We start from the raw sequence: 27,036 nt of genomic DNA, 5'->3' as shown, positions 1-27,036 counted from the left end.
ACTTTAATGTCAAATATCTATGTGCTCCGTCGCATGACAGGGTCGCGCTCCGAAGACTAATGATTTACAGGCACACATCGAATCGTGAAAGGCACGTGACACCTTCGTACGGCAATTCATGAATCCGGCTTTAGGCACAACTTTCAAATACAAGTTATATATTGTCATATAAGCCTAGAATAGTCACATTACTGTACAATGTCACAAAAAACAGCACTGCTTAAGTTTTTGCTGTGTCATCCCGTTAACAGTACTTTGACATTTAGCTTTTATGCTGGAGCGAATATTTGATTTTGTTTTGCATCAGCGCTTGTCACCAGTCTGTTTTAGTTCACTGTGGACTCAACAATGGGCTTCAAAATTATCATCAGTCAAAATTATCATTATCAATCTTTATGTTAGTTTAGATTATGGTTACTTTTTTTTATGTATAATGCATTGTGAATTATTCTCTTGAAGACAAATTCTTTCTTTCAAAATGTTTATTGAGCATCAACCAAGAATAAAATATTAAAGGGCTTACATAAGCTCAGTTTAATGTAGTCAAACAAAGTTTCTAAACGGGAACACTTACCAATTCTACGGTATATGATTTAGGAAATAAAAAACTGAATATTAGGCCTACAAAGTTGGAGAGCATATTGATTTTTTACATTTTCATTTTAATTATAAATTTGAAATGATTAGTTTTAGAGCTTCTAAATAAAAGGGGAGGGGGGTCACAAAAATCAAAAGTTCCCGGGACGTTTTGCAGCTATGGATATTTGGTTTACAGAAACTCTGTACACCTATTTAAGATGTATTAAAGGGAAGGTGTTGGGGGGGACAGAAACACTACTACAGCCTTTAAGAATGAAACAGCTGACAATACCCACAAATCCACACCATGCTTTCATAAGCCCTTTAACACTGAAGAACCATTATCTTACAAAAGGAGAAAAAACAACAATACAATATGTTTGCAGTATGACTTTTCTCTTCTCATTAATTGTAAAGGTATAATTTACAAGGGACACAATTCACCACAGCCCCCCCTCCCTCCCCTCCCCTCCGCTCCCCTTGGGAAAAGAATATCTACATTACCGCACTTTTGCTAGACCTAAACTACTACGTACATGTCTTTCTTGTTTTAAGTGATCACTTCCTGGTTTAACGTATAAAGGGCGGGAAATTAAGTTGCTCTGAAAGCCATGTAGAAACATTGTATTAACGTCTTAGAGGTTAAACCAAACAAACTAGGCAGATACAATGTGACTCTTTACAATCGCATAGCTAAGAGAGGAACTTAATTTTTAATCTCCAGTAAAGCTCTGTTTTAGAGGACAGGATACAATTATGTATTAACATTTTTCAAGTTTTTTTTTCTTTTTTTTAATCGGGGGCGGCCGTTTTGTTTTTGGAAACCAGGTTTCACCAATTCATTGTCATTTCTGTCCCCGTTTTTTTTTTCCTTCGTCGTTTATTAGCTGGTTTGTTTCGTTTCAATTGTAAAAAGTGAGGGAGCGTCCATACAAAATCCATTACTTGGGTTGAAACAGCCATGAGGACTCTGATGCGGGGCAGCAACAAACAGTTCAATATCTGGTGTATGGCTGCTCTCTGTACACGCCCTTGGATGTCCGCGATACCGGCGCTTTCCTGCCATTGTGTGCCCACTCCTCCTGACCTGATGGAGAGCAAAATAACAGAAATATTGTTATTGGACAGACAGACAGACAGTAGTTCACCATTTTTTGGGTGAACTACTCCTTTAAAGATACAATGGGCAACCTTTATGTCCTACTCGGGAATCTGAACCAGAGTCTCCCACACCACGCGTATCAAGAGGGTTTTATTTGAGTATTAGAGTAGGGAGACACCTCCAACGCAGATGTGCTACTGTACATATATTGTGTATTTACTTTGAGAGTGCACTACAATCTTTTATGTTTTATTTTACATACATGAGAAATCTTAAGTGTGCGAACTAACTACTGATTTAGAAGGCAATTGTAGAATTGGCCTCAGGTCTTAATGGGTTAAAGGAGTAGTTCACCCCAAAACATTACTTATTTTTGCACACCCCATGAAGCCTTGAATTCGTGGAGATCGTAAATTTTTGTCACATTCCTAAGCTAATAATTTGATGCCCGGCAAAGAGACCCAATGGAGACTCTGCGAGCCTCCTACCGGATACTCTGCTGGTCGTCAAATTATCGGCTCAGAAATGTGACAAAAAAAAAAAAATCATCAACTCAAGGCTTCATGGGGTATGATAGAAAATAAGACATTTTGGGGGGGTGAACAACTACTTTAATCCATTCTGTACGGGAACCCCTTTTGGTGTTTTAACATTATATTACTATTCAGCTATTGAAAAATAGCAGATCTACAAGCTCATAGCGCAGCACCGAGTGCTTGTAGGTCTGCTATTTTGAAATTATCGTGAAAATCTAGTGCAAATCTTTGTATATATTCTTTCACAGCGAACATTTTTAACTCAAATCTTTGCTTCTGAGGGGTTCCTGGAATAACATATTTTCAGATGGGGGTCGGCGGCCAAATACGTATCATTTTTGGGGTCCTTGACATGAAATATTGAACACCACTGATTTAGAAGACATTTCTTAAATTTCAACGTCAGGCCTAAATAAATGGGTCAATGAACACTGAGGATGTTATTGTGTGTACCCCCCACTATACTGTATACGTCTGTATGGGCCCTTTGTAATCACGGAGTCATGACCTCCTCTGTGAACACGATGCATCACAACGTGACTGATAAGAGCTATCCGATGACAAAAGGCAAACGGAGAGCCCGGACAGGAACGGCAATAAAGGCTCGCCATCTCAGGTGGACGGATGCACGGCAGATAATTGAATCTCGGGGATCAAGTAGAGCTACTTGAAAAGAGACCCGTTTAGTGGCTCCCCGGTAAAAAAAAAGAAGAAAAAAAAAGAAGGTCACAATTACCATTAACCCACCTCAGCCGTCGTTCAGCGCTCGCGTCTTGTCAATGTTCAAGTACCTCCTCTATCGATGGCCGTCTTTTGTCTGATCTTTAGCCACTAGCGGCCTCTTCTTCCCCAGAGCCGAGGGCATCAACAAAAGGCTTGTTTTATAGGCGGAGCTCTCTGTTGGCAGCCCATAACCAATAGTCCTTAATTAAACCTGTCAGCTCCTTTTCACCTGACAGTCACTTTGAGAGAAATGAACCACGGTTAACCTTGTATGTTCTGAGAATGAGGGAAGGTACATCATTCTCTGTTTATCTGAGGTGGCGTGCCTTTGAATTGTCGAGAGGCGCCCTTTTGTTCTCTCCTGATGCAATGCCCGCCGTGGCGCATGCCGCATGGCGGGGCCCTGATTGTTCGGCGGGTCTGACTTGTGTGGTCAGCAGTGTCGGGGAAGTTACTTAGAAAGTTTATTAAACGTCGTTTCAATCTTTTTTTATTGACCAGGGTCCGCCAAGGGTCTGTACTGAGGACGCCCTCCTTTTTAATCTTTGCAGGAAAAAATCCAATCGACAAGCTCAAGGCGTCCCAACGTGACGCCTTGAGCGTGTAGATTTCTGACCTTGTAGAATGGGTATGTTTTGCAGGATGTTCACCTATTTTTGCTGAATGTTTGCCTATTATGACATGAGCGGAATAGGTTGCATGTGGTTGGCCGTTTTGATCCTTATATATGCTTATCCTTCAGGGTTATGAAAGCTTTTTGTTTTTAAAGGTATATTCAGTGATTTCACTTAATTCAAATATCAATTTTTTTTTTGTTTAGTTGTGATAATCCTCCCTACTATAGAGTGTGCTGGCCATATAAGGAGTTCCTCCCTGTCGCCAGTAAACCCCTGGGTGTCAAAAAACCGTAGGTTTCGTTTTTGGCTCTATCTGATTGGACGAAAGGCTGGGTCCCACAGCCAAAAACGAAACCTAAGGTTTTTTTGAGTGAAATCACTGAATATACCTTTAAATAATATTTGAGAAATATTTTGGATATTGGGGATAGACTGAAAATTATATCTAGTCAATTAGTTAACTTTTGTGTACATATTGCACATGCATACATGTCACTTCATGAAGAATATTCAAAAGGATTTAAACATTAATTAGGTTGCAAGACTTACTTAATTACATTAAAAAAGCACGTTCTAATCATTTGCAAACGTGTCGGGTAGTTAGCCTTCAAATTAGCCTACGTATACAGTTTTTTTCTTTTTTTTTTCATGTTTCCATACATCCTTTAGGTAGTGTACTGTACATTAATTTCTCAACAACAATAGTGTCATCACTTCTGCCATCATTGATTTAACTTTGCTGTTAAACACACAATTGCCCAAAAAAGTCACTTGGGATACTGTACTATGCAAATGAAATAATGACTTGTTTTTCTTAGTTTTGTACAGTCAGTATTTAGTGATAGTTGATAGTCTCTGTCTGTCACAAGATAATCCACTACACCTGTGGTACACTGTTTTGCAGCTTGTGGCAACAGTGCATGGGCTGATTGTAGCCCCCAGGCTGATTGTAGAACCAGCCCACAACAGCTCTGCCAATCGGGCTCAGCCCTGTATTGGCACGGTAGGTTGCGCGTTGGTCTGGCGAGTGGGAGCCCCGGGTTCAATCCCTGCTTCTACAATCTGGCAATCTGGCGTAGTCGGCAGGACGTGGAGCGTGATATCCTCGCGTGAGGGACATAGTGTGCGGCGGTCCGCGGTGTGAAGTGAGAAGCGTGAGCATGCGCTTCAAAGACTGGGGGGGGGGGGGGGGGGGGCTGTAGTCCCCAGCCAAGACCCAGCCCGCAACAGCCGTGCCAATCAGGCTCAGCCCTATTGGCACGGTAGTTTGCGAGTGGGAGCCCCGAGCCAGGGTTCAATCGCTTCCACGTTACACCGCTACACTCAGCAGTGGTGGAAGAAATACGTTTAATATAATCTAATGTAAAAGGCCTGTATTCAAAATCGTACCTAACCACTTGAACTCCAGCATCCACATAGTGGTACAGTATACACTCATTCTTTTACCAATTAAATACGGGTAAGACGTAATACGGTTTACATAATCATAAAATAAAAACGGCACGCATTATACCAGATATGTCCAACTCACCATAGGATTCTTCGTAAGATTCCGCGCTGCCGTATTCATAGTAGTCGTCCGAGCTGTGGAGGCAGAGACAGACAGTCGGTGGTAAACATGACATGAGATCAAAACAAACCTGAAGACGATCCATCAAACTTAGTTGAAGGTATCGGCAGATAATTGGCATGTAAACAAAATAATTGAATAATCCTCCCATCAAATAACATCAAAGTCACGTATGGTAAATACTAAGCAGTCACAGGCGCTGGTCACTAATGGCGTATAAACATGTTCCAGTTGTCTTTCAAAACCGTGCTCCGAGCGGAACGTAAGCGCGGGAAGCAAAAAGATCAGACGGCGTACAACAATCACTCAAAAGTTTGCGTCGCACATCTGGCGGCCATCACAAGCAATTTCCCTTTCCATATTTCCCCCTCACAAACCTACAGTTCCATATCAACGGCCACGGAGATCCATAAGAGATGGCAACTTTAATGAAAAATAAAAAGGCACGTGAGTTTGCGTGCGCACGCGCGTGTGTGTTGGGGGGGGGGGAGGGGGGGTGGCATCTTGCAGAGTGGTTCATTTCTTGCTTTATTCTTCATTTATTTATCCTCCCGGTCCCCGGTGAGTTGCTGACAGAACAATCCTGCTCCCAGTATCATTCAGTAACGGTGCCATCATTCAGCAGAGGCAATTCATCATAAGGCTGCCACTGAGGCGACGTACGTACGTCAGCCCGTCACCCAGCTGAGGCCTCGCTCCTTGCCTGTCAGTCTGGCCCCGCTGACAGGAGTGCCTCATCCGCTCCCTGGATTAGAGGGGGCTGAGGGCGCCATCCGAGGCTTCTATAGCCTGGGCATAGACCGTGGCAACAGCAGAGGACATCCCAGGGTGAACTCGGGGGCGAAGCGATCAACGAGTGGCCACATCTAAAGGCTACCGATAGATACCACTATTATCATTTTCTGAAGCCACTGGATGTGTATGGGGAGGGGGAAAGAAATCATAACGGGTCAAACGTTGGATGGAGGACAGATAAGAATTCCACATGTATTGTAGGATCGCTATAGTAGGTAATAGATCAAATATGCTTTTAAAAGCATATTTAGGCCCAGCAGTTTGCCAGTTAACAGTGGCAATTGCATGCTTTCCCGGTCAAATCTTTGAATATATAGCCTATATTTTAGAGCTAACATTTTTAGCTCAGATCTTCACTTCTGGTGGTCCCTGGAAGTCGGAACAATATATTTTGAAATGGGGGTCGCGGGCCAAATGCATACATCGTTTTGCGGGTCCTTGACATGAAAACGTTTGAGACCCACTGACATAGAAACATACGATTTTTCAGGAAACTATTGTAGAATCTGCCTCAGGTCTTAATGGGTTAATTAAAGCCACATGCCAAAACTACTACCGCATGGTCAAGTATTATACTAAAGACACTTTCCACTAACTTTTTGCTGCGCTGGCTGATTCAACCGTATAGCGCCGGTGCAAATGATGCAACAGTGGCAGAAACAAACAAAAGCATTTCCCTCGTACTAACGTTTCCCCTTCACAAAGCGAGGCCAGCTGTTGTTCAGAGTGTGAGCTTTTCCAATCAGCGCTCTCTGCAAGCAGTGACACCATGCATCTGCCATGCATGCATGTCACGACACCATAATATCCTTGACATCGCTCGTCTGGGAGAGCCGGCCAGGACGAGGAGCGCAGAGAGAGAGAGAGAGAGAGAGAGAGTGAGTCACAGACACGTTCCACAGGCTGGATGCATGCTTTGGCCTGTCATGTTGTGTACCCCATGACAAGACCTGACAGGATGCTAAATAATTAGATTTCACACCATGCTAAAATGCCAGGGTACTGTATATTCCACAATGCGGTACATCGTTCCAAATAAACATCCACTTTTGAGTGGAATGTCACGAAATCAATTTGCCACAGTTGACATTGGCCACATAAAGACGTAATTCTAACGATAACAAATATAAAATCACTCTCAACACCCAGTATAAAAGCGCCACTAAAACCATTGAGAGGCGACCAGTACCGAGCACTATGTTCGTCCCTTTTTCAAATATAGATCAAAGAGTAGCCAATTATTTTTCCCTGCCCCTTTTCCCCCCACTGCTTTGCCACTGCTAGTGTATCGTTCTGGCTCACCTGCCAGTGAGGAGCCCCCACCGGGAAGCCAATAAGCACCTCCGTCCTGCACCTCCTGTTCAATGTTCCCTGCTGATTTCCATAGGAGTATAGTAGCCTATGTCCAGTTACAGAGACCCCCAACCAGCTTAATTCCCAACACGGCCACAGGCCACTTTACCCCTGTGCCACCCGAGTCAGTGCCTCATACAGTTTTAATCACTTAATCTCTATATACTTTTGTCAGACGATGAATAATGAAAATAGCCGATCCACAAGCTCACAACACGTGGCACTGCTACACACTGTGAGCTGGTAGAGCTGCATTTTTGTTTTGCTTCTTTTGAAAAATTGTTTGGATAGGGGAGGATGGCCATGCAGGCTGAAAGCGGTTATACGTTTTCTTTTGTCTGTCCCAAAGCTGGGAAATCATTGGATTCAGAAAATGTCTCTTTGATTTATCCCTACATTCTACCCCTTTAACCCGTGACAACAACAGATCCCTGGTTGTTGTCCTGACGTGTCGCTCGGCTGCCTAACGACTCCAAAAGCCACTAGGCACTTCTAATTTCTGGGGTGACATTTTATCAATATCTCCTTTCACTACCTCTCTCTCCCACAGCAGCCTCTTCACCAAGTCTTTCCCCACTCGGTTACCCAGGCTTGATGGGCTCTGTGTTGGAAATTACTGGCATGCGTGGCCCAAAGGCAAAAAGTCAAAGGCATGTTTTTTTTTTACATCCTTTGGGCAGCCTGTAAAACAAGCAACGCACGTTTTTTGAAAAAAAAAAAAATATATAAATAAGCCGTTCACTAAGCTGTTCATGAATAGCTCGTAAATAAAGTGACTAAAGGGGTGCGTATACCCTACTGGTCTGAATATAAAACTATGTTTTGTTTTTTTCTCCAATGGAAATATCCTAAAAACTGTGTCGTATTATAATCAGGGACTAGACTATTTGACATCCAATGTTCTTTTCCACAAATGAGTCTTGAAAAATGGGGATCATCTTATAACCAGAGTCGTCTTATATTCGGCACAATAATTGTTGCAGAGTATTATTTCGTTTACAGCCTGGTGACCTAAAAGTCTAATATCTCCCAGTCCCCATCAGCTTGCAAAACAACAAAAAAACATACAAAGAAACACTCAAATGTACAGTACATTTGTTACTGTGCACCACTGGTAATAGTATGTCAATAGAGACATTGCCCTGGGCTGTCACAGCTCTTTCTAAATAGATCAGCCTTTAAGTTGACATTTAAGACGGAAGGCGTCCGTCCAAACACGGCTCCGTGTCTCCCGGGCAGCAGCCAAGACACGGAGAAAAGCCATCCGTCTTGGAAGCAGTGCACGGACGGACAGGGGGTAAATGGGTCACAGCCAGGTCTCCCAGGTAAAAACACACGCGTCTATCGGGGGAATCCGATTCCGGGGGTTCAAACACCGCGTCTCTCCCACAGGTATACGGAGAATGTCGCCATCATCCTCCGTGAATGGCTCATCTTAAACACTGATGTTGCCATTCCCGGGCGCCACATAACAGATGGCGGTGTTAAATCTGAATGATGTAGTACACGTCCCTGGTGGACTTTGTTTTCCTCCGTCGTCATTACTCTTCCGTTTCCTCTGTGATAAATTTGAAAAGAGTCCGGCAGGGCATTAGCGGGGGCACAGAGGAGACCGAGGCTGGTTCGGGGACAGCCTTTCTCTCTCTCTGTTCAGGGTAACAAGCTACGGGTATGTCGTCCACATGTGAAGCGAACATTTTCCACACCAATCAGGACAGAAAGGACGGCGTATCCTTGACCGACAATGCTGCCTTGATCCCCACCATCGCCGTGTAATCTTTCAAAGTGGGTCTACGTTTTGTTCTCGCCACAAGGCTTAACAATATTCGATTTAATTTAGCAGAAGAAGGAAAAAAAAGAACACAGAACAGTCTGATTGTACAGAATGGAACAAGACAGACAACAATAGGCCCGGATGAAAATAGTTGGAAGAAGAAAAGCAGGATTGCTGTGTTTTTTTCCCATTGCAAGATAAAGTTTGCGTGATTTTCAAAAGGAAACTATATTTGCGGTGTAGACCAGTGATTGCTCAGCATGAGGGCTGAAGGTCCTGCTATTGTGTCACAAAGAGACCCACGTTTCACAGCTTTACAATTCCAAATCCTTTATATGGTGTGGCCGACCGTCCATATGGCTTTAAACTTTACAAACCTACAGGTGCTTTGAAAACAAATATCACTGTCCCAAATATGAAGGATTTCCCTAAAGTATTTGCAACATTTGGGCAATGCAGATTTTTTTTCCTCCAAATTGAACTTACACTCAGTTGTCAGGTTTTCTCTGCTCAGATGGTATGCCTAGTGTGTGTGTGTGTGTGTGTGTGTGTGTGTGTGTGTGTGTGTGTGTGTGTGTGTGTGTGTGTGTGTGTGTGTGCGGCTGTGCGCGTGACACTCTCACTCTCTACTTGTGGGGGCCAAATGTTCCCACAATTAGTAGAGTTTGAGAAATAGACATTTCTATTTCTATACTTGCTCTGTTCTTCTCTCCCCTGCGGTAGCACAGTTCTGTTCTTGTACAGAGATTTACACTTGCACCTGCGGGGATGTGTCTGCCCTTTTAAAAACACTGTCACACAGTGACTGCTGCCCCTGGGGATCTGGGTGACGAGGGCTCGGTGGCCCAATCGAGGTGGAAGGCAGTTGTGGCGCACGGCACCGGCAGGCCCAGCGGTCTCGCAGGTGTCAAATATGAAATATAAAGCTCTGATCACAACAGAGCTGCGAGTGCCGGCCTCGGCGCGACCCAGAGCCATAGAGTAAGACAGAATTACGCAAACTCTGTTCACTTCATGGGGCTTCAGTCCAATGGCAGCTCTCCTACATAGACTTCTATTGAGAATGGGGACAACCAATGGGGACAAGTCCTGGACCTGGAAGGCAGGAATGCATTGGAGTTATTTTGTCAATCTAGCTGAGTTTGACTCAGACAAACACGACATCGGTTCTGGTATTCAGCCCAGCTTTAATGATCTTAAATCCCTTTATTTTTTATCTAGATCGTGTTGTAGTAATAGTACAACATAAACATTACAGAGACTTTTTCTGTAACATGCCTAAAATTGCTCGTATTTGCGCCGTGTCTTGCTGGGATCCTATATTACAAAAATACATTATGAATTAACAACTTGGGTCTCATTAAAAAAAATAGCAAAAGCATTATTTCTCCAGCTTGTATACATGCTATTTTTGATAATTTTAGAAAAATCTTGAAAATGTGAGAACTACTGATTTTGCGCATGGCATTTGTGGGTCTCGGGTCTTAATGTGTTAAGAAAGCGTAGTAGTGTCTGAGGGGAGGATGCTATCCGAGCTCCACATCTGAGCTCCTCATGGACCCTCTCTCCATGGCCAACAGAAAGAGCACGTTCAGTGGGAGACTCATTATGCCAAAGGGTCATCCCTACCTGTGTCCATTAAACTTTACAAGGCATTTCATCGATTGGACTGACGTACGAGTATCGGCTTACAGATGTGCAACTTTGACATGTTTTTATTGTTGATTTATGCTTTCATATTTATTGCCTCGGATGCGATTTGCTGATGAGAGCAGCCAGCTGTGCTCCTTAATTTAACTTCAGGGATTAATAAAGTATATTTCTATTCCGTTTCTATTCCGTTCTCAGCCCCGACGACGGAAACAAATTAAAGAAGCTCTCCACGTCGTCTCCTCCAGTCTCCTTGACCTTACGCCCGATTAATACACATCGGCATGCACCTTCACTTGGCTCCCCTGGGACCAGCAGGCTGAGCAGGGCCCTAGTATACACACAGCTTTTAACATATTTAGGCCTTGAGGACCATTCTACGAATGCCTTCTAAATCCTGACAGTTTTCTGAAAAAACCCATGTTTCTATGTCAGTGGTTCTCAAACATTTTCATGTCAAGGACCCCCAAAAATATATGTAATTGGCCGCCGACCCCCATCTGAACATATGTTGTTCCAGGGAACATTTTCACGATTTTTCAAAAATAGCAGACCTGCAAGCTTGTAGATCTGCTATTTTTCAATAGCTAAAGTAGAACATAATGCTTGAAACATCAAAAGGGGTTCCCGCCCAAAATGGGTTAACAAGAAGACGATAAAGTTGCTTTTATTGTGTGAACGCTCAAAGACAGGGAAGCCATGCAGGAGGGCTGTCATCACAAGCGTACTGATCTCTGCTCCACATGCCGTCACAGGGTACACACTGTACACACTGTACACACTGTACCATTGTCTCGGAGTTCATTTAACACTCTCTCCGTCATGCTGAGGTGATCCTTAAAAAGGAGTCGTTCACCCAAGAATTACTTATTTTCTACCAATTACACACCCTGTGAAACCTTGAAATCATGGAGATTCTTTATTATTATTTTTGCATTCCTGGGCCAATAATTGGCTGGTCAGTAGGAGACTGCGCACGCAGCTCATCATATTATTCATCTCTCAAGAACAGATTCATATTCATATTGGCTCATGAATGCGGCAAAAACAAATTTCCATGAATTCAAGGCTCCATGGGGTGTGTAATTGATAGAGAACCTTGCACAAATAATATCTTCGAGGAAGCAATCCGATTGGTTGAAACAGCCTTCTAGCTGTGGATCAAAGGAGCACCACTCCACACCTAATCAAAACAAATAATTCAGCTGCTCTGTTTTCCCAGAGCGCAGCAAACTCGGTGGCTAGGCTAGCTAGTTTCTTGGGACATTTATGGTCGTAGCGACTACATCTGTCATTAAAAAAATATGTTTTTTCAGCGATTTTCTTAGTTTTAAGGGTAACTGTTGTATAATTGCAATATTACACTCGAGGGTGTGGTTTAACGTGATTATTGCCACTTGTGGAACTCGACTACGTCTCGTTCCTGACCACATCACTGTCGTGGCAATAATCACGTTAAACCACACCCTCTCGTGTAATATTGCTTAAATTAATTTTGGGATGCCTATGCGTAGTTTTCACTCAACTGCCATGTCTGCACTGGGCAATATAGATTCAGTAATAGCATAAACGAATGTCTGGAACTTTGACATGTATCGTAGTCTAGCTGTATGTGCAACATAACATGTAACATAATCAAACATTTTATTATTCTATAATGCAATGATTATTGTCAGCCAGAAACCATATCTCTATATAGGCTACATCTCTCCATACGGTATGTCTAAAACATTACCAATTTATCATTAGTTCGTCGGTTTTATCTTCCATCTATACTGTTATGTGTATGCATTGTGTATCAATGGGGTGTGTGTGCGTGTGCGTGACTGAGAAACCTACAGGTACTAGTCAGACCCCGATAGAATGGAATTATATTAAAAAATATCTGTCTGAAGTGAGTGGTACTGTACTGTACTGTACTGTACACAAGCCCTCCTCCCTGGCCTGTGTGTCTGTGTGTTAGGCTGTGCAACAGTGACACTTGGTGAACAAACGCTATAACGCTATTTCCGTGCTCGGACAGACGTCAACTGTGCACGTGAATTGCGTGTGCAAATAGCCATGAAGCCCAGCTAAGCATGCAGCTTCACAACACGGTAGGGCAGGCGCATGGCAACTTAAGATATGCTGCATCATACGGCGGTGTTGCGCCCTGAATGTGGCATGCTTCTAAAGTTCAGAACGGTTGGGCGATGCCTCGTGGATCGTCTGTTTTCAGGCACACAAGTCGACACCGTTGTTGTACCACAAAGTAAATCTGGCATAACGTGCACACACAGCACACATCAATGCCTGCCAGGCTGCCAAGTCTCAACAATATCATCACTGGTTGGCTTGTTATTGTGTTTTCAGAACGTCGTTGTTTAATGGTTGTGAGTGACTCAACACTCTCACGCTGATAGTAAGCAGCGTGCCATGTGCGTTGTGAAAGTGGCACCACCAGAGTCCTCCGTATGGAAGAACAACTATTAAAACAGCTACCTCTAATGTTCTCATTGTTAAAATAAAATGCTAGTATATACATGACTTGTAACTTAAACAAAAACATAGTTTAACTGGGAAAGGAAACGTCTCAAGCATGCAAGTAGAAAGTAAAAGAATCACACCCATGTGAAATGAGGGGCGCTCTTATTGTACATCATCATAAATGGCCATTTACTGCATTTTATATAGAAATAAAATTGATATTATGCATAATTAAGTTCAGCCTTTTGGCCCGGCCCTCCAAAATAATTAGTTTCTAATTCGGCCCCTTGGGAAAAATAATTGCCCACCCCTGACTTAGCCCCTCATCCAAACGAAGTCATTTACAGGGCGACTTTGGAAACCAATCGTGCATTTCAAAATGAAAGAATAAATAACGTGGAATGTTATGTAATGTGGAACCACAAACGGCAGCTGAGTTTCTGCTACTTAGACTAACAGCATGACAGAAATGTAAGTATGGTAAACGTTGTGCTTGTTATATCCTGCCGTGTGTGTGGAACAGTGTTGGGTGTAACGGCGCTATTAATAACGGCGTTATGTAACGGACTACTTTTATTGGTAGCGGAATAAACTAACTAGTTAGTTTTGCAATTTAGTAGTTAGTTACTTAGTTACTTTTCCAAAAAAGTAATCCCGTTATTATAATGTGTCCCTGTTCATTCTGTTGGCAAGATTTAAAAAATAATAAAGCCCCGACTGCCTGCGGAGTTTATTTCTCCTGCCTTCTGTGTGATGTATCCTTCCAAGCCCACTATACCATGTACTATACATCCTGCGTCTACTACATCCTGTAGTTCACTTAAGAAATAAAAGTATTGTTACAAGCAGCTTTTATTTTGAAGAGGAAGAGGAAGTTGTTTCGGTTGTAGCCAGCTGCCATGACAGTCTACTCAACTAGAAGTGCCGGGTGGTAGTGGAATAATAATAACAACATGCTTTTAGCCAAAGTTCATAAAAACCGCATGCGTCTATGACTTAAACAATGTAGGCTAAACACTTTGGAATTACGTTGGCCGCCGTGCCATTTCTTATAAACTATCTAATTCATACGTGGGTCGTCGTGGGTCCACGTGGAGTTGTTATTGTTGTTCATGCGCCACGGTGCGCGGCGTGGAGAGGGCATCAGAGCACAGCGCAACAGCCTAGTATGGTATTGTCTGTACTCTCTGCACTAGCTCTTTCTGTCCAGTCCTACGTTTATAGGCTGGCGATTGTGGCGACTTATATTCGTTATCGTTAATAAAGAGAGAGCTGTAAAGGGGATATTGTCTATGGTCAGTTCATGGTGTGTATCATTCTCGTTTTTAACCGGGCCGTGATAATGCGGCGCAATGACGGTAGGCAGTAGCCTAATACAATGTAACCAACTTGCGCAAGCATAAAAAAAAAGGGTTTTAATTGTCTGGTAACGGAAAATAACGGAAAATAATCTAACTTGTTACTTTTCTCAGAAGGTAATCTGTAACGGTAAGGGATTATTTTTATGGGCAGTAATCCAGTAACCTAACGACGTTACTTTAGAAAGTAACGATGCCCAACACTGGTGTGGAAGCCCTTCCACACACTTAAAGCTCAGATATACTGGTCTTGGAGTTCCTTAGGCGTTGCGAGGCATTGTTAATAAAACGTATGCACGTGCGTGTGTGTGTGTGTGTGTGTGTGTGTGTGTGTGTGTGTGTGTGTGTGTGTGTGTGTGTGTGTGTGTGTGTGTGTGTGTGTGTGTGTGTGTGTGTGTGTGTGTGTGTGTGTGTGTGTGTGTGTGTGTGTGTGGCCTCCCTCTGTTCAGGGCTTATACAGTTCTCCAGCTGGGATCGGTGCCGCCATCACTCCCCTCAGGCTGAAGGCAAAGAGGCCAGACCTTTGTCCACCAGAAATGTGATGAATGGAAGGGCTGGGAATATGAACCCCAGCGTCTCTATTCTGGGCATGTCGTAATAGGTGAACATTTGTTGGAAAATAGCCTATCTACAAGCTCAAAATGCGCTGCAAGGTGACCTGTGGTCAGCTTGTAGCCGGCTATTTTGTGCTAAGAAATTTGGTGTTGGGGAGGGGGCAAGTACAGACCCCCGGGGGAACCCCAGTCAACGATGCACTGTACATAGGGTTTAAGTGGTTAATTTATGCGGTTGGTGGGATAGGATAACCTTGCTCTGTTCAGTACAGCTACGTTAAAATCTCCCCCCCCCCCCCTTTTTTTTCCCTTTTTTCCTGTTTGCCCTAGTAATGTCTGTCGGTGAAATATGAATTCAGGAAATCTCAAGCCCTTTACCTGACAATCCCACTCAGCGTGCCATTTGTTATTCCCGTCCAAACTCTAATTAATGCCAAATATATCGTAGCGTTTACAGGACAAAACTTGACAAAACGGAAACACTGTGCCGCACACAAAGTGTGCTCACAGACGCTGGTAGGACAGAGTGCTATGCTGCTATTCATTATAATACGTGTCCGCCGTGCCAGCTCGCAATACTGCAAACTCGTTAGACAAAACGCGGGGCGTATGGGGGAAACACACACAATAAAAAGAGGAAAAACAAAGCAGTGAAAACCAGAGCTGTCTCTGGAGGAGACACAGCGGTCTCCTGTGTTGGTGGCCCATTAGTTGGGCTTGTCTCTGTACAGATAATGTAGGAAAATCTCAGAGTTTTCAGAGGTCTCCGGCTTTTTTTGTGACGGAGACCATTTGTCTTCTGCCCAAGCATCACACGACTATTCACATCAAGAACGGCTTTTAAACAAACGGCCGCTATATATGCTGGAAGACCAGTCTGCCTTCAGACCCACAATGAGGATCTCTACTTCTAACAGACACTTCAACATGGAAGAATAAGAAGACAGAGTGGAAGCAGAGAAAGAGACACAGACAAGGGGGGAGAGAAAATCTGCTCCAAAAAGAGAGAGAATAAAACATGGTCTGGGTGACACAAGCACAAAAGAAGCCATTGAACATCCCTCTGACAAAAACAAAAATAACAAGGGGCAGAATAATATGTTTTGTGTGTGTGTGTGTGTGTGTGTGTGTGTGTGTGTGTGTGTGTGTGTGTGTGTGTGTGTGTGTGTGTGTGTGTGTGTGTGTGTGTGTGTGTGTGTGTGTGTGTGTGTGTGTGTGTGTGTGTGTGTGTGTGTGTGTGTCGCCTATACAAAAAACATAAAACACCTTCAAAGCAATCTTTGGCACTCCAAGTATTAGTACAAGCACTCCTTCTTTTCTGTTTACTGTAGAGTGGACCCTTACCAATTATTTTCTTTACCCATTTTTCTTTACCCCCCCCCCCTCCCCAAAGTGACGGCACTGACAGGTGCAAAGAAATAATTCTGCAATTACAATCATTCCCTTGTGGACTACAGTACTCGAGTACATACAGTACTCTATACTATCCACCACTGTGTAATAATGAAGTAATACTTAAGACCGAGGGGCTCATGAGGGTTTAAAAATGAAAGTGTTCCTATTGCGTCCGTCCACCATGCGATCCCGGCTAATTCATTTCAGATAATTAGCCAGCCTGATCGATTAGCTTCATTTTAAAACCGCTCTTTCAATCCAAAAAGTGTGTTACGTAGCTCTCCACTGTGTTTACCGCTGTCCGGTGTCAATGCAAAACAAACTGTCTAGGTAGCAGGTTGGTCCCATTTAACAGTGCCTCCAGCACGGCTAAATGCAGTGTATTGATTTTCTTATATCCAGGGAGCTATCACCCTCGCAGCGTCACATAAGGTCAAAAAGCCTCCTTGCTTCGTGCCGCTAGGGCGTCGCCCCGTTTTATCCATCTTGTAGCGGTGTGTAACATGATGTCCTTTACATCCCCGGCCCTCGCGGTTTAACCTTTTGTTGTACTCCTCAACTCGCCTTAGCCCATTCATAGCGCAGCACCGAGTGCCGCGCTACGAGCTTGTAGGTCTGCCATTTTTGAAAAATCATGAAAATGTAGTCCAAATCTTTGAATGTATATTCTTTCAGAGCGAACGTTTTTAACTCAAATCATTGCTTCTTTGGGGTCCCTGGAACAACATATTTTCAGATGGTGGTCGGTGGCCAATTAGTTTCTGGGGGTCCTTGACATGAAAAATTGAGCACCAACGATATAGAAACATGACATATTTCAGAAAACTGTTTTGACGTCAGGTCTAAATGGGTTAACTCGTGATACGGATGATGTACGGCAGGAGTCTTCAACGAGACACTAAGCAGGGACACCACCACATATTGTATTCAAATTGTGTTGCAGTTTAAACTTTTTCATAGATTACATAGACAGCTTCATAGACTTCCTTGCCAGCACTGTCATAAGTGTTGTGAAAATTCATTCATGTTTTTTTGCTTTGCAGAAAATAGCTCTTTTACAGTACAAGCTCACCAGTTGTGATTAATTGGCAATGCGTTGGGATTAATTGGCATAATGACATCCCATACCTTTACAAATTTAGATTATTAATACAAATATAGCCTATATTTTATAGATTAGAAAATGGCTGATCTAATAAGCTCACAACGACATTACATATTTTTTAAGTTATTTTTATGACATATCTGCTTTATTTCAGAGAGAGAGGGAGAGAGAGAGAGATTGGAAAGCAAGGGGTGACATGCAGCAAACAGCCTCTAGTCGGATTCAAACCGGGGGCTTCTATGGGTGAAAGAATTTGTTACAAAAATCGTGGGATAAAAAAATAAAAAAGTAACATTCACGACCGGCACACTTTGCATAATACGCGTTGTGTCTGCAAAAGCACGTGGTCTGGAAATCCTGTCGACAACGGCAGGAATTACATTCTCATTCGTATTCACCTTACACACAGGCTGGCATTTCAAGACCTCAAGACGACATTTTATCTTTAATGAAAAGATAAAAATTAGAAGATGAAATTATCTTTTATTTGATCTTTTTTTTTTTTTAAGGTTATCAAGTCACGACTGATTGTGGTTGGTCTGTGTGTACAGAAGCAAGTATAGCCCAACATCAACGGGAAGGTTTTTGGAGGAGGTACAGTACTTACTTCTGTCCTTGAGTACTGTAACTGGTGCATGTCGTAGGATTCATAGGAAGGTTTTTGGAGGAGGTAAGTACTGTATACAGTACTTACTTCTGTCCTTGAGTACTGTAACTGGTGTCATAGGATTCATAGGAAGGTTTTTGGAGGAGGTACAGTACTTACTTCTGTCCTTGAGTACTGTAACTGGTGTCTTGGATTCATAGGAAGGTTTTTGGAGGAGGTACAGTACTTACTTCTGTCCTTGAGTACTGTAACTGGTGTCGTAGGATTCGTAGCCCTGGTCGTCATAGGTTGTTCCATATCCGTCTTCGTAGTCCTAAAAAAAGAAGAAGAGAAAACAATACTAATAGGGACAAATGATAGTAATCACATCATGACAGCAGAACGAGGCAAAAGCTGAAAAGTGCATTTTTGATCGCCATTACACCAACCAGTGTTGTTTTCGTCGACTAAAACTAAGAAGAAAAATGTTCGTCGACTACCTTTTTTCACTGAGGGAAACTAAATGGAAACTAAATGAAAACTAAGCTATGATTACTAAGACTAAATGTATTGACAATTTCGTCAACAGATCTACAAGCACACATGCGTCAGTACTTTTTCTTCTACTCCTCAGAGGCAAATATTGTATTTTTACTCCACTACAATTATTTAAACACTTTAGTTACTAGTAACTTTTTTGTAAATTTTGATTATTATCACAAAACATACATTACCCACTTCAGCCCTACTGTATACATTTCGGCCATTTGAAAATAGCAAGTTCACAATGCGTCTCGATGCGACAGTGTTAGCTTGTAGATCAGCCATTTTCATACTTTTTGAAACATTTTTGAAAACTTGTGAAATGGATTATGGGACATTCTGGATAACAAGTACTTTTCTACTTTTTGTACTTGAAGTACATTTTTATACCTAAACAGAGTATTTCTACATCACAGTATTGCTTTTACTTAAGTAAAAAAATGTGGTATTTTCCACCACTGGCTGTAACACAAAAGGAGAGGTATATACGTGTGCACTAGCGTACACTGTACAGTACGTAGGCATTCTATTCCTGGCACCGGTGACTGACTGTGTCAGCAGCATGGCATGCAGCGCCCTGGCACACACACACACGCACACACACACACACACACACACACCGGCACCACCGTCACCGCGAAGCCGCCCTCGTCTCTGCCCTTCTCTTAGTGTCAAGTGAGTTGACGGCCAAAATGTCAAGACCCAGGCATCCTGGCTGCGTTTCATAGCCGGCTCAAAGGATGAGCCTTGAACATCTGTCTGCGCTCTGGCAGTCTGCAACCCCCCCTCCCCCCCGCCACCCCACCGTCCTCCCATCACAATCCCCGACACCACCACACCCACGCCCGTTCCCCCATCCCCCCCCGACCCCGAGCGCCATCCGAGAGGAACATCAAACGGGAACAGAGCCGCACCCGTCCTAATTTGGGATAAATGAGACTTATGTTCCACAAAAGACATCGACCCCCAGTGACACGTCTCTTGTCCCCCCGCGCGCTTCTTCTCGCTAATTCCATCTGCCAAACGATTTGCACGCTCGGAATGGGAACGTGGCCCCATCCGGCAAGCACACCAGAAAAGTACTCATCATCGCGTCCCTGTATTCTTATTAAAGGCCCTAATGCCTGATTAGAAACATGCATTTGCCAAAATGACATTGTTTGAATTTTAGTCTTTTATCTTTAATCCGCCAGAACACAAATTGGGTATGAGGGAAGTTTGTTAAGTAACAGGTAACGCTATGGTACACTAACTATACTTGTTAAGTAACAGGAGCGCTATGGTACACTAACTATACTTGTTAAGTAACAGGAGCGCTATGGTACACTAACTGTCTATACTTGTTAAGTAACAGGAGCGCTATGGTACACTAACTATACTTGTTAAGTAACAGGAGCGCTATGGTACACTAACTATACTTGTTAAGTAACAGGAGCGCTATGGTACACTAACTATACTTGTTAACAGGAGCGCTATGGTACACTAACTATACTTGTTAAGTAACAGGTAATGCTATGGTACACTAACTATACTTGTTAACAGGAGCGCTATGGTACACTAACTATACTTGTTAAGTAACAGGTAACGCTATGGTACACTAACTATACTTGTTAACAGGAGCGCTATGGTACGCTAACTATACTTGCTTGTTACTGAGTGGCTCCGTTGTAAAAGTATGTCTTTTGGGACTCCAGTCCGTTGTCATTTTGGTACAAGCACAAGCATTCGGTTATTTTTCTCACCAGTTTTTTTCTCCATTTCGGTGTTTCCTTTTTAAAACAGATTGTTAGTCAGAATGTGTGTTTCACTTGTGCCCACACCAGCAGGCAATTACAGACATGTTTTTTTTTGCTCAGCTCAGCTTTTTGGCTCTTGTGAATGCTGTCAAGTCTCTCTTGTTAACTCATTTCACTTGCAAACTATTTAGTTTGTTGTTTATGAATAAAGTTAAGGAAAAAAACTAAAAAAGTGATATTATCTTGTTTTGGAGGATAAAGACCTTCTGGGAAGAGGAAAAGATTTTGGACTTGGCACACACAAAGTCAACAGGAACGAATAGGCCATTTGAAGTTCATCTGTGCGCATGTCTACATATATTTTTTTTAATGGAGTCCACTTAACCCATTCTGGACGGGAACCCGTTTTGGTGTTTTAACTAAGCATTATTTAGCCATTGAAAAATAGCAGATCTACAAGCTCGTGGCGCGCTACGAGCTTGTAGGTCTGCTATTTTTGAAAAATGTGGCACAAATCTTTGAATATAGATTATTTCAGAGAACTTTTTATTTATTTAGACGTCAGGCCTAATGATAATCATTAGTATTCATCATCATACAGTATTTATGAAAATAGTAGATTTTGTTGACTTACTTATGGACCTGACTGACGGTCCAGTTTTGCAGTATTTCATAGTAATCTGCGACCTACATTCGCAATAATAATAATAATAATACCAAGTATTGGTACGTTTTCCTGCTCCATTCATGTTATATTTCATTAATGTATTTCTTGTGAAAGACAAATGCTCTCAAAGACTCGGAGGAGTGGATTTTTCCAGTCATTTAAAGATCGCTGTGTTACAGTGTATAAACAAGATAAACAAGCCTGCTATGATGATAGCAATCTCACCAAGATGAAGGGTGAAGGGAACGTATGATAATATAAATACAAAATATTCCTAGAATAACAATCGAGAGATGGAGCCACAGCTTTGTCACGGATCAACTTAGTGCCAGACAAACAACAATTAGTCACATGAGTAAGTGCAGAGAGAACAGCAGTGTAGTGCCTAAAATAAAAGAGTAGGATAACAAGTTTACAATGGTAGCATCTGTCTAAATAACATCTACAGTAGCAACACCTGATACAATTAGTGTTGACGGAATCCCGCTCTCTGGACTGATCCTCTCGTCCGGTGCTGTCCACTCCCATTGGTCAGGCATGGTGATGTGTTAAGGACCACAATAAACTTTAACAGCAACATGTTATTTCTGTTCATTAGCCTAGACAACACGTTGTAATTGAGTTTGTAAAAGAGAACCCAGAGAGGGAGGAGAGACGTGCTCGTTTTGTGAATCTCGTCAACGAGGCTAAAAATGACAATCAGGGTTCTTTACTTTGTTACTCTCTGCTCTCAGAGAGTACTACCTACTCGCAGAGAGTACTGCCTACTGCCAGAGAGTACTGCCTACTCTCAGAGAGTACTGCCTACTCTCAGAGAGTGTTGCCTACTCCCAGAGAGTACTGCCTACTCTCAGAGAGTACTGCATACTCTCAGAGAGTAGGCAGTACTCTGAGAGTATGCAGTACTCTCAGAGAGTACTGCATACTCTGAGAGTACTGCATATTCTCAGAGAGTACTGCATACTCTCAGAGAGTACTGCATACTCTCAGAGAGTACTGCATACTCTCAGAGAGTACTGCATACTCTCAGAGAGTACTGCATCCTCTCAGAGAGTACTGCATACTCTCAGAGAGTACTGCCTACTCTCAGAGAGTACTGCCTACTCTCAGAGAGTACTGCCTACTCTCAGAGTACTGCATACTCTCAGAGTACTGCCTACTCTCAGAGAGTACTGCCTACTCTCAGAGAGTACTGCCTACTCTCAGAGAGTACTGCCTACTCTCAGGCAATACTCTGTAGGCACACATCTTCCCAGTGTCGGGGTGGAAGGCAGCAGACGACAGCGCTAACAGCGTTCAAGTCATTCATACTGGTTATAGCGTTTGCTTGAAGAAAAAACTGCTGTAGAGAGCACAATAGAGACAAGGGTGCAGTGCTGTTAACGTATCCAATTCTAAAACCGGATTAGTGTGACAGTGAGGAGGGAGGGCGGGAGGGAGGGAGTGGTGGAGGGTGTTTAAAAAATGGAGACCGGGAGAGAGGAGGGCAGCCTCCCCCTCCCTAAGTGAGCCTTTCATTTGTATGCCAGTGGATATGGCTGAAAGGCGTGTTGTTAAAAGATAAGGACTGCCCTCTGAGGCCACTGAAGACTTACAGAGGGCCTGGCACGGCGTGTTAGAACAACAGTATCACAGCCGTGCCACGGCGCTTTACAATGCCGCTGTAACAGATAGGGGGGAGTCAAAGACTCGGTGTTCATTGAACTATGAGTGTGTACATAGATAGATAGAGTTTTTATTAAAGTGTCCTACATCATAAGATGCCCAGCCCGCACGGGCTTACAAGACACTCACAAAATTGTACATATATAATAATAATATATATATAATATAATAATACATATACAAATGGAACCAAATGGACCCGCACAGATACACAAGGTGGTGCTAGAGCACCTGCCCTTTTGCCCTCTGAACAGCAATGTGCCCTTTTGAAAGTTATTTGTTTGTACAGTTTTGTTAATTTCATTTTTTTGTACAGTACAGTATGTGACCCATGGTGACATCGACCAATTCTGGATTAAAAGCTTCTAATATATATATTATTCATGCCCCAAAATCAAACACTATTAGGGCAGCTTGCTTGTGTCCGGGTAGCTCAGTCGGTAGAGCTCTCGCCTTTGGACCACAAGGTCATGGGTTCGATCCCGGGCACAGCCAACTCAGCGAATGAGTAGCACGGCTTGGGTGCGGCAAGTCGTGCGGGAAGTACTGGGAGCTGATGGTGTGCGCTCCACCTCAACAATCCATCTCCCAGGGGTCTAGCACATTGTAACAGGGATAGACTCCATCTCCCAGGGGTCTATAGCGCATTGTAACAGGGATAGACTCCATCTCCCAGGGGTCTATATCGCATTGTAACAGGGATAGACTCCATCTCCCAGGGGTCTAGCGCATTGTAACGGGGACAGACTCCATCTCCCAGGGGTCTATAGCGCATTGTAACAGGGATAGACTCCATCTCCCAGGGGTCTATAGCGCATTGTAACAGGGATAGACTCCATCTCCCAGGGGTCTAGCGCATTGTAACAGGGATAGACTCCATCTCCCAGGGGTCTATAGCGCATTGTAACAGGGATAGACTCCATCTCCCAGGGGTCTAGCGCATTGTAACGGGGACAGACTCCCGCGTGTTACCGGCTGATACCGACAATATGCCACTCCCAAACTACGCATTTGCATTCTCTCCAAGTTAAATTAACATTGTGGACTTTGCCGTGTGACATGAGGAAAAAAGGCTGGAGGCAGCGGACTTGTTCGCAGCACATTACATGACAGTTATTTCAGAATCACTCAATTCGCAGGCATTGCACGTGTTGTTGCCCACGCACTGATTTTTAGGTCTTATTCCAAGTATTACATAAATGACTCCCAACACAGAGAGGAAAAATATAAAAGAAAATTGAAGAAAAGTATCTATTAATTAATATGCCTCCTGTCTGTCACCAGGGAAATTATTCTTCAGCGCCCTGCTGCCTCTAGTCCACCACTCGGCAATTCATACATGATCACCATCTAAATACTGTGTACAACTTCAACGTGTCGCCATAATAATATGCCTACTGCTGTGACACAGCGTCGTCACACCCATGCCAGCTTCTCACAAGGTGACAATGATTACTATGATTAGGTCCCGTGTTGTTTTTTCACTTGCACTCCCACAGGCACTCATCAGGGCACTGCAGTCAGCATGTGTCATCATGGTGTTATCATCAGCTGATGGCACTCGGCAACAATGGACATGCTCGTTTCTTGTACTCATTGGTTTATGTTGGTGGTTGAACAGTTCCCTCTCACTTCCACTCGAGGGCTGCCCTCTGTAGAACAGGTGGAGGCGTTTGCAGACGTTCTGTGTAAACTGTAAACGCCATCGCACAACTGTCCTTGACACTTGAACCCTATACAGTAGTAAAGTAATACTTGGTCTCTGTAGTTGGCCAGCTCTGGCCTGCAACTCAGGGTCACTTTGCCATCTCAGACTACGCATCAAATTTATTTAAATAGGGCCATTAAATGGCCATATTTGTCTTTATTCTTTCAACGTGATCTCCTATAATTGGCTGCCAGTATACGCGTCAGCAGTTTTGACGAGGCCTTTCCTCTACAGGAGTATAATTACTGTAGATGGTACAAGTCCAATTTATACTTTGTCATAGGATGCTAGCCGATCTACAAGCTCACAAGGCGGTGCAATGCGACGCGTTGTGAGCTTGTGGATTTGCTATTTAAATATAAAGTATAAATTAACCACTTACACCCCAGCATCTGAATTCTGGAGAAAACGTGCAGAAAATAGCTGATCTAGCTGACGAGCTATTTTCAGTGAAGAAATTGAATGTAGAGAGCAAACAGAAAAGCCACCAGTATACAGCCCTGGGGGACACCACTCAACAATGTATGGGGCTAAAGTGGTAAGCAATACTTCTATGAAACCTTTCCCCCAGATTCAGACTGCAGACAATAGGCTTGTTTATCTAGTTGCAACATTGTCTGATCCATTTTATTATTTTTTAGGAGTCTAGCCGACTGACTACTGACTGACGGCTAGACTGACCAGACACACAGCTATAGAGAGTGTGTGTGTGTGTGTGTGTGTGTGTGTGTGTGTGTGTGTGTGTGTGTGTGTGATGGTCATTGTCGGGAGGTTAAAAATAAGGTTCAAGATAACCGAGGCAAAGTATTCCTTAAGTGTCCATTATCCAGAAATAACAGACCGCCAAATTCAGCGATTGTCCAACCAAGCCATGTAATAACTGTCATTAAGTTACAAAATTGGTGGCCCAGACGGCTGGCGTAGACGTCCTACACCTAGGCTGCTAAACCGATCCCGACTACTGTCAATCTTGGAACCCATCGGCAAAAAAAGAAGAAACAGCACCCTCTGCTGTTTGTTTCCTCCGGGGGGCGGGGCCCCAGTAGAAGTGTGTATAAAGCCCAACACACACCGGGTGCGCAGCGACGCGGCACAGGCGTTGCCCCGCGGCAACGCCTGGCAAATAGAACAGTGGCGTATCGGAGCGTCAGGCGAGGCGTGAACGCGCGTCGGACGCCGCCGGTGTGGGATAGGTTCATTGTAAATAATGGAGGTTTTGACGCGCGGCGTTCGCAGACGGTGTGTGTAGGGCTTAACATTATGTTGGCCCGTTTGGCTCAGCCCTCCACTTCCTGTGGTGCGCCTGTGTTTTCATTCCCACTATCAACAGTATATACACATTCTGGAATGGCCTTGCTGACAGATTCGGTAGCGCAGCACATAATCTGTTCCACTCCGCAATTCATACATGATCACTATCTAAAAACTGTACAACTTCAATGTGTCGCCATAATAATACATGCTTACCCTTTCATCAACAGTATACAGTACACATTCTGGAATGGCCTTGCTGACAGATTCGGTAGCGCAGCACAGCCACAGAATATGTTCTTGAGATTAGTCTATTGTACACTATCAAATTAAGGCAAAAAAAAGCCCCAAAAATATATATCAGTGTTGGCCCCTGGACTAAATATGCCCAAGGAGGAAGGCTATACACACACAGTTTCAAAACAACCTTTCAAACCGTGCAAGAATCATTATTGCTCACGGGACAAATCACACTTCAGAGGAGTCAATTCCAGCACCCTTGGCTGTCCTTGTCATGTTGTATAGGGGGGGGGAGGCGCAGGTCATTCATTCATGATGCCACCGCTGTCAACTAGAATGATATGACTCATTACGCTCAGACTGGATTACTGTATTGAGACGACTTGAAAGTCAACAATACTGACCCACTTGCATTACTCATGGCTCGCCCGCCCGCCCCCCCATCCCAAGGGATTAGACCCTTTCATCTGGCATGAATTCAAACAGATGTGGTAGTTGCTTTTGGGTGGAAAAGTGAAACATCATATACGTCCAAAACTGTTGCAAAACGCATCACATTTGAGTCACGTTTTGAGCTTGTAGGTCTGCCTGTTTTAGCTACTTTTTGGTGACACTGGAGTATGATGGCATTAAATTACAAAAAACGCTGTCTGCTGTCTGGCTGCAGGCTGGCTGGCTGGCAGACAGGCATACTGTATGGATATAAGAGGTATCTGCCCGGCTCACCAGAACCATTAACCAACCAATCTATTCTAAATGTTGCCTCCTGTATGTTTGCAATGTGCAAAATACTACTTTCTTAGTCTCTGTTGAAGGAGCCTTCCTTAATAGTTTATGCATCGAGGGAGTCTTTTTCTGTCAGTTTCCCATGAACATATACAGCTTGGTTAAAATGAATGCTTTTCAAGTCGCAACCTTTTGAGTGCATGTCTCTGTGGCTTGGCATCAAATTAAAAAAACATAGGCTACAGACTACATTTCTGAATCACAGAATTACATTATGACTAATTCTCCTCCAATGGGATTAGCGGCAGGTATAAAACAGGATCCCAAAGCGACTAAT

At 43.4% G+C, this 27,036-nt stretch overlaps 1 protein-coding gene across 1 annotated transcript in view; it reads right to left on the bottom strand.

The window, feature by feature from the left end:
- Positions 1-1,457: 1,457 nt before the first annotated feature.
- Positions 1,458-27,036, bottom strand: part of khdrbs3 (KH domain containing, RNA binding, signal transduction associated 3) — a 128,331-nt gene continuing 102,752 nt past the window's right edge. Inside the window, exons 7-9 of the mRNA XM_083762273.1 lie at positions 18,415-18,497; positions 5,089-5,141; positions 1,458-1,666 (exon numbers count right to left, since the gene is read on the bottom strand). Coding sequence (XP_083618399.1) covers positions 1,575-1,666; positions 5,089-5,141; positions 18,415-18,497 — 228 coding nt within the window. The 3' untranslated portion in view covers positions 1,458-1,574. The remainder of the gene's footprint in view (positions 1,667-5,088; positions 5,142-18,414; positions 18,498-27,036) is intronic.

This window comes from Protomyctophum parallelum (genome assembly GCF_964188405.1).
Source record: "Protomyctophum parallelum genome assembly, chromosome: 1".
Classification (NCBI taxonomy): domain Eukaryota; kingdom Metazoa; phylum Chordata; class Actinopteri; order Myctophiformes; family Myctophidae; genus Protomyctophum; species Protomyctophum parallelum.
This window is presented reverse-complemented; position numbering and strand designations above follow the sequence as displayed.